Source organism: Ursus americanus, chromosome 2 (assembly GCF_024610735.1).
Source record: "Ursus americanus isolate L20-20 chromosome 2, mUrsAme1.1.p, whole genome shotgun sequence".
NCBI classification, from domain to species: domain Eukaryota; kingdom Metazoa; phylum Chordata; class Mammalia; order Carnivora; family Ursidae; genus Ursus; species Ursus americanus.
In genome coordinates this window covers 105468647-105477189 of record NC_142128.1, presented here as the reverse complement: position 1 = coordinate 105477189, position 8543 = coordinate 105468647, and the positions used below count along the sequence as shown (strand labels likewise).

General features: G+C 48.9%; 1 protein-coding gene across 2 annotated transcripts in view; it reads left to right on the top strand.

Annotated features, from left to right (window-relative positions):
* The first annotated feature begins 5206 nt into the window (after positions 1–5206).
* EXO1 (exonuclease 1) overlaps positions 5207–8543 on the top strand; it is a 34829-nt gene continuing 31492 nt past the window's right edge. Inside the window, exons 1-3 of one of the 2 annotated variants that reach the window (XM_045795953.2) lie at positions 5207–5382; positions 5735–6169; positions 7068–7241. In XM_045795953.2, the coding sequence (XP_045651909.2) occupies positions 7081–7241 (161 nt within the window). In that variant the 5' untranslated portion in view covers positions 5207–5382; positions 5735–6169; positions 7068–7080. The remainder of the gene's footprint in view (positions 5383–5734; positions 6170–7067; positions 7242–8543) is intronic. The other variant, XM_045795951.2, reaches the window with a different exon arrangement.

The following is an 8543-nucleotide window of genomic DNA, read 5'->3' as shown; positions in this document are numbered from 1 at the left end:
ATTTATTAGATTTTAAATGGTGAGATTAAAGCCTGTGTTTATCCTCAGCTTCTGAAAATAGAACTGCTGGCTGAGAAAGTGCCCTGGAGGCTGAAAGACCAATAAGTGGACCTGAATTCATTATCCTGCCATTCTGAGAGCAGCTGCTTCGTGCTCAATCTGGCTCTCTCGACACAAGGACCCCTCGTCCCCTCGTCATCAGTGTGACTCCTTTGTTCAAGCCCAGCGTCTCCATCTTGAATTTCTCCTCACTAAGCAAGCTGTTACTGGTTGTTCTTCTCACTCCAATGACGTATTGATGTCCGCTTCTTGCTCCAGGTTGAATTTCGCTGAGGTTTTCAATGGCAGCGTCGAGCTATCTGTCCTCCAGCAGCTTACCACCTTGGAACTATTATCCTGGCACCTTATTGCCAGTCACACCTTCCCACTCAAGTCAAAAAAGCCACACCTATTTTTTATCTGTGGTAGGACTGATCCCAAGCTCACCAGGAAAGGGGACTGCATTCTCTCAACTTTGCTTTTTCTAAAAAAAAAAAAAAAAAAAAAGAATGGAAGTTTTGGGATGAGTGAGTGAATTTGGGCCATGAGGAAGTCAGGGCAACACGGAGAATCACCGCAGGTGTGATTGCTCTTCCAACCGCAGGAAGAACGAATTGTGTTCACATCGCTGAATGAGACATAAAAATGAAAGAGTAAACAAGACTAGAGGGTCCCTCAGAGATGTGGACGAGTCTCACCACGTGAGGTGAAAGAGGCCAAGTGCTAAAGGATAAAAACCGCGTGGTCCTAGTTACATAAACTGTACCAGCAAGACAAAACTGACGCATGCAGTTAGAAGACGGACCACGGTTACCCTTGAGAAGGACAGACCTGTTTGTTACCGGAAAGGGAGAACAAAGTCTTCTGGGGGCGCTGAGTGGGGGTAACGTGTTACCTTCATTTTGGGATAATTGGTGTAGCATTTGTGCATCTTTCTGTATATATTATACATCAATTAAAAGATACACAACAGTGTGGGATGCTGAGCTGGGCTCAGCTGGTTAAGCATCTGCTTTCAGCTCAGGTCATGGTCTCAGGGTCCTGGGATGGAGTCCCGCGTCGGGCTCCCTGCTCAGTGGGGAGTCTGCTTCTCCCTCTGCCTGATGCTCCCCCTGCTTGTGTTCTCTCTCTCTGACAAATAAATAAATAAAATCTTAAAAAAAAAATACGCAATAGTGAATGGAAGAATTTGAGAAAGCAAAAACAAGCAATTCTTTTTTCATCCCCCCAGACCCTTCTGTCAAGACATTTTACCATAAGGGAAGCTGAGAAATGGGACCAAAGCCGAAGGGGTATTTTAAAGATGGGAGAAAATGACTGTTGGGGAAACTCCACTTACTCATATTTGCCACAAAGGAGAAACACCTGTCCTATTATTTACTTCATAGATTTTCTTTAAACTGACTCATTTTTAACTTAAATGTTTTAAAAAATGCATTTTGTATCGTAAGTATCACTTGCCATCACAGAAATAACTAAAAATGTCATTCAATTAAAATAATTAAAATAATTAAGATAATTAAAAACAATTAAATGGAAGTAAAAATCAGTCAAATTGAGCTACAAAAACAGACACCTAAAAATAAGTTCCTCGGTCAGAAAACTAGAGCTGGTCGTGACCAGCGAGGGCAGAGCACCTTGTTCTGTTGCTGGCTTGCAGCCTTCTTGTCTCACGGGGTCGAAGAGGGAATGTCTCAGACACAAACGGCTGAAGCAAAGTGAAAGTTTGGTAAGTGAAGATGAGAACTCTAGGGTGAGTGGGGTCCCGAGTGGCCGGCCACTGAGAACTGACTGGGAAGCCTGCGGCCTTGAGACTCCTGCGCCATCTCGGTGGTTCCCTTAGCTCTTGTTCGACTCTGGCTCAGCGTCTCCACCCACCAGGAGTAGTTTCGGAGTCTAGTCAAGGGGTCGGGGGCCTCCTATCTCCCCTGCCTATCCCTTAACCCCTTCCCTACTCACGGGACAGGACCCGGGGGCAGAAAGAGCAATCCAGGAATGAGGAGTGACTCGCTATATCCTGTTTAATCAGTGGGGGTTAGGGATAGCGCCAGTCTCCCGGGAACCTGGAAGCAAGGCTTTCAGGACCGTGAGGGGCCGGCTGCTGCCGAGATAAGGTCCCGTTTAAACATGAAGGCCCTAAGGCAGCCACGAGTTCCTGAGGAAGGTCATGCTCTGCGTGTTTCAGGGATCTGTCAGTGGGCTGCAAGCCTAAGGAGATCTTAACTTAAGCTACACTTTTGCTTTTGTTTCCCATGTTCCCAGTTCCAGGTCTTTATCACAATCCCACTACTGCTCATCATCGTCACTCTTACACTGGAAGCATCCCGCTTTTCCCACAGTCGTGTTGAGTTCGAGAGAGAAGCGGGGTGAAAACACAGTCCCCACAACTCTATGGCACAGGATGCTGACTTCCCCAGCACCTCAGGTCGTTCCCAGTTCCGAGTCTCCATGGCTTGGTGGGAATTTGGTGCTGAGCAAAAGCCTCCCGTGCTGTCAAGGAAAAGAGCCCATTTCCACAGCTTTTCTTGGAAAGTGCTGGTTTTTGTCTAAGTGTGTGGGGTGGGGGGATGTGCTCATCAGCTGTGGCTGTAGCACCCTGCCTGAAACCAGACAAAGGTGGAGGGGCCCCGAATGATCACCCCTGTTCCACATTTTAGAAAACACTGCTCCATCACAACAGAGGTGGTTTTTTCCAAATTAAAAATCAGAGCTGCCCAGAAAATCTAGAATGCATAGTGCTGTACCCAGGGCATTTATCAGTCCACAAATTCTGACATTATTTATCAACACCAGGGCTAACCACCAGGGATATGAAAATTAGGAGACGTGATCCCTGCCCCCAAGGTAAGGTTTCCAGATAAAAATACAGAATACCATGTTAAATTTGAATTTCAGATAAACTTGGATTTATTTTTTAGTGTATGTCCCAAATATTGCAGTAGACATACTAAAAATGTATCTTTTGCTTGTATGAAATTCAAATTTAACTGGGTCTGTATTATTATTTGCTAAATCTAGGGGCAAAGTTGATGAAAATAGTGTGAGACGCGTCAAGGCAAAGGGGTCATCGCAGGGTGTTCGGGTGCGTGTCGGGGAAAACTTCAGAAAACCGTCCTCGGCTAAGAACTCAGGTGCTGTACCACTCATTGCAGAATTCAATCACACACCATCGTGATTTATTGTTTAGGTTTTTCATGGTTACATGTTTTGTCTGCCTAACTAGAGCCTAAGCTGCTTGAGGACAGGGGCCATTTCTTCGTGTTGCCCGTACCACCTAGTACATGACAGGCACACCGAAGGCGTGTTACTTCGTGAATTGGCTCAAAGGGTTTTATCCGCTCAAAAAGTCAAAAGATTCTGTTCACTGAAACGTAACTGGTATTTTCCCAAAGTGCTGGGCTTCCAAGAATCCAGTCTGACACTTGAGAACCAGATTAGCAGTAAAGGTATGGGCCGCTCGTTAGCACAGCAACCTCCTGTGTTCACTTCATGGTGGAGTCTATGGGGCTGGGCGTCTTTGTGAGGTTTGGGTCCCTTCCTAAGACCCCCATGTGTGGCCTGTTCTTGGCTGGATCTGATATACTGAAGCAGTTACCGCAGCTGGGCAGTCCAACGACTGCAAGAACGCTTTTCTACAAACACGCCCCACCCACACTTAAGCTCCTCTTTACCTCCTACGGTTTGAAACTGTCCCCCGCCGAACGGCGTGGTCAGTTCCAAGCTGGCCCAGGGTGAGGTCTCCCCATCACTGTTGGAAGCACAAGGGAGGAGAACTTTCCTGACCGCCTCTCCAGCCTCAGCTCTAAAGACCAGACCTGGGGAGGTGGCAGCCCTGCACCCACTGAGCACATAACCCAAAAGTGGCACCGTTTCAACAACTTCTAAGGTAAAATATGTTGGTGTGATGGATCTTAAAGACTTTAAAAGCATGGGAGAAACACGCACAGAAGGTCATCAAATGGGGAGCATTTTTTAAAAACATGCTTCTTTCCCTTCAGCTCTTTGAGTACAAATTATCATTCCTGCTCATCCCTGGGCCCAGAACACACTCCCTGGTCTGGTCTCACTAAGGCTCTTCCCCAGTTTTTTACCACAATATCCCTAAGGGAAGAGGACAGATACAAGGTCTAGAGTATCAGGAGGACAGGAAGCCTCACCCCACTGACCACCAGAGTCCAAAATGTCTTTAAGATCTGTGCGCCACAGGGCTCGTTTTCATTATTTGGCTACAAAGCCCGCCCGCGCCCCCCAACCTCACCCCATTTAGGTCAAAGATGAGCGAAGCCGGGCACTAGGTAAAGCCTAAGGACAGTTTTGATCAGACTACACGATTGCGACAGGGAACAATAGTCCTGCTCCTAACTGATTTGTAGGGGGGGGGGGCAGGGGGAGGGCTGTTTTCGAGAAAGACTGGGGGGCCGGGAGGGACGGAATGAGGCTCCGCGGAGGCAGGCGGGTGAAATGACAGAACCAGGCAGGGAGCAGTGTCAGCTGGGCGTGCGAAGCAGCGGCTGCCCAAGTCGGGCTCCGACCCTCCTACAGACCGCGGAGACCGGCCATCAGGTGTAAACGGTAACCTCTACGCAGCCTGAGGTTCCCCTGAATGCGCCCAAGGTCATCCTGGGGAAGCGGCCTCGGGCTGTTAGGGACTACGCTGGTGTTTTGTTCAAGCCTTTCTAGGCCGAAGGTGAGCCCCGTGCAGAGGAGGGCTCACGGCCGCCGCGTGGGCAGAGTGCGGTCCCGGCGCGACCCCGTCCGGTCCCAGTCGAACTACTTCCTGACCGCCCCTCTCTGCCGTCCCGAAGGCTCCAGCAAGGGTCCAAAGACTACTGTAACTCAAGCCGCATCTTCTGTCGCCCTGCAGCGCGCCACGCAGGGCTGTCTGAAGAGCCTTAGGGTCAGCCGCACACCACAGGGACTAGGGGACTAATTCGCAGCAGTGATCTCTTTCAGGTTTTAAAAACCCGCACACAAACACGCGATGGCGCTCCTGAAATGACCGCAGCCCCAACGGGAGGCCGCAGTCAGCGGAGAACTACAAGTCCCAGCAGCCCCCGCGAGGGCGAACACGACCAACTTCCGGGAGCCGTTTCCCCGTGAGCCGGGGTCGCAGGGCCGTGGCCACCATGACGTCCGGCGAGGAGCGGGGCTCGGGTCCCGGGTCCCGGGTCCCGGAAGCGGAGGCCGCGAGAAGCGGGGCGGGCGCCGCGGGCGGGCGCGCTGGTGTCACTTCCGCTGGGGCGGGACCTCAGGCTCTCCCGCGCAAATTGAAAAGCCCTCGGGACGCGGTTGCCACCCGGCTCCGGGTGTTCCGCGCCGCCTGCCTTGGGCGCTCGGGCCCAGGTGAGTTGGGGCGTCGGGAGCAGGCGTCGGACCTCCGCACACCTGCCCTGAAACGGACGGGGAGAGCCCTTCCCGGGAAGGGAGCGGAGCGGGCTGTGCGTGGCCGGGGGTGGCGTCCTCCCGGGACTACGGTCGTGCAGGACCGGGAGGAGGGGGTCGGGCGCGGTCTTCCCGCCCCGGCCGCGGATCCCGAGCGCTGGTCGCGTGTAGACGGGGCCGAGGCCGCCCTGAGCGCAGGGACGGTCGCCCGCCGCACTCCTGCAGGGCTGCCGCCCCAGTCAGCAGCCCCGTTTTCACATGCCGTCCCGGCTCCTGCATGTGGAAAAGTGAATTTCTTCGTGATGTCTTGCAGGCGAAGGGAAGCGTGTCTTCTGGAATGGGCTTGCGGGCCCCTCGTGCACGGCCCGTAGACAGGAGTGAAGCGGTGAGGTCGCCGGTGTGGTCGTACCTCGCGTGTGGCAGGCGGGCGCCCTGAGATGATGCCGGCCCTGCGGCCCGCGGTCATTCCCACTCCGCTACGAGGAGACGTTTAGGGGAGCGAATTTACCTAGCTTAGAAGAGACGGGTTTCGCAAAATGCGTACGACCTCCGTTTCCCTCAAAGGGGGAGAAAACTCCCTTTAGAGGCGTTATCTGAGAGGTAGGCTAATTGCCTTTCTCAGACTGTGGCTTGAGGAACACCTGCGTCCAAATTACCTGCCTTAGTGAAGAGTCAGAATCCCCCAGCCGGCTCCAAACCGGTGACTGCACTGCTGTCCTGGAGCTCAGAGCTTTGATACAGTATCAAGGTGAGGCTGACTTCTTACCCTGTTCTTTCTTCCTTTCCCCCCACACTTAATGTTTGCTGGGGGAGGTTTATGTTATGAAATGCTAAGCAGCTGTTCAGCCCCATTGCTTTTACTTTTTATCTTGAGGAGTGGGGGTGGGGGGTGAGTGCTAGAGCTGACCCTTGAACCAAGGGGTTGGAACTGTGAGGGTCCACCAATTCACGGATTTTTTTCAGTAAATGCAGTACAGTACGGGAAATGTATTTTCCTTGTGATTTTCTTAATACCATTTTCTTCTCTCTAGCTTACTTTAAGAATACAGTATGCATATAACATACAAACTATGTGTTAACCAAGTTTATGTAATTGGTAAGGCTTCTGGCTACTAGTAGTTAAGTTTTGGGAGAGTCAAAATCATACGTGGATTTTCGACTGGGTGGGGGGTGGGTGCAAATAACCCCCCTTCTTGTTCAAGGGTCAACTGTACTGCTTCAGAAAGTTCTGAGTCCGCTCCAGAATATCTGTATAGAAGGGATTTAGGGGCTTCTCGCTGAGCGGAAGGGGGTATATCTTAACAATGCCTTTTTGGAGAGAGAGAGATTCATGCTCTTTCAGCACCTCCTGGTGCCTAGGCTTGGAACACACATTATGATTCCAAGTGGGAAAGCACTTTGGAAAGAATAGACATTACGGAACTATCAAGTGACATTAGAGTTGGTGATTAATGTAAATATTCTAGACTGATTCTTGGCAGAGAGGAGCCCAGTGAAAAGTATTAAAGAGCAGTGATTCTCAAATACTCAAGCTCAGTTGCTATATCAGTTTCCAAGCTCTTTTTTTTTATTTTTCTAAAACTTTTGAGGAAATGTATTTTGCTCTAAATATTGCTGTTTTTCCTTTTTCCTCTTATGTCCCATAGTTAGCTTGGCACTATGGGGATACATGGATTACTGCAGTTTATCAAAGACGCTTCTGAACCCATCCACGTGAGGAAGTATAAAGGACAGGCAGTGGCTGTGGATACATATTGTTGGCTTCACAAAGGAGCTATTGCTTGTGCTGAGAAACTAGCCAAAGGTGAACCTACTGATAAGTAAGTTTGGACCTTGTGTTAATTCTTTGCCAACTAAGAATCAGACCTATATTGGGATCATTTTCATTCAATGCCAGGTTTATCAAGAAGTGAGACTGAGAAGATTGCCCGATCAGGAGCGACTACGTTCTGTGATGTTGTATCAAGACACCAATAAACAAAAACCAAACACTGTGTCCTTTATTCTTTACCTAAGAAACTGAGCCCTGTCTGCAAAACAAAGCAGTTGCTTCAAAGCAAGGCTTTTTACTTCTACTTTACTTGGGGCCCAGAGTGGTGGGCCTTGCTGAGATCCAGTCATAACTATGACCTCATTTGAGGCATGTTCCATGGACTAAAATCTTCTCTATTTTTTTACATGGAAACATTAGAAAAAGAAGCAAGTATAATTTCAGAACAGAGATTTTCCGGAGCGATTTGATCACCATTATGAATTTTCTTTATTGCAATATGTAATTTATCTCCTAGAGGAAAGGCTCCCGGATCTTGATATGACTTACTTAATCACAGTGAAAAATAGGTAAACTGTGTTAATGCATATTAACAGGGGAAGTCTTCATTGAATGGTGAATGTTTAGGGCTTTCATGCTTATCAAGTTAATTTGACCAAAAGTGAGCCGGAACAGTACATGTAGGATCTGAAGGAGCCAGGGCCCTGCTGCCACTCCATCTGCTGGGATCATTTTTCTCTCTTTTTTTTTTTTTTTTTGAAGGCCATTTCTTTTTTGCCACTGAATTTGAATAGCAGCAGGTGTAGCTGAAGACTATAAGTTTTTCATTCTACCTGCAGTGTTTCTTTGAATAGTTCTTCAATAGTTCTCTAGTTTTTTGTAATTCTTGGGGATTCTGAGATTTTTGACTAATTGGAAGACTTGTCCAAAATTTAGAAAATATCCTTTTTTAAAGATGCCACTGCTGGGGTGCCTGGGTGGCGCAGTCGTTAAGCGTCTGCCTTCGGCTCAGGGCGTGATCCTGGGATCAAGCCCCGCATCGGGCTCCCTGCTCAGCTGGAAGCCTGCTTCTCCCTCTCCCACTCCCCCTGCTTGTGTTCCCTCTCTTGCTGCCTCTCTCTCTGTCAAATAGAGAAATAAAATCTTTAAAAAAAAAAAAAAAAAGATGCCACTGCTGAACTCCACAGACCTGCCGTGTAGATAATTTATTGAACTAAAAAGTTTCAGGACTTTCTACAAAGTATTGTGGACTTTAATTTTTTTTTTTCTCACAACAGCTAATAAGTCATATTTGATAGAGTTTATTTTTCCTTTCTTATCCACTTTTGGATGGGGATATTAACCAGAAAAG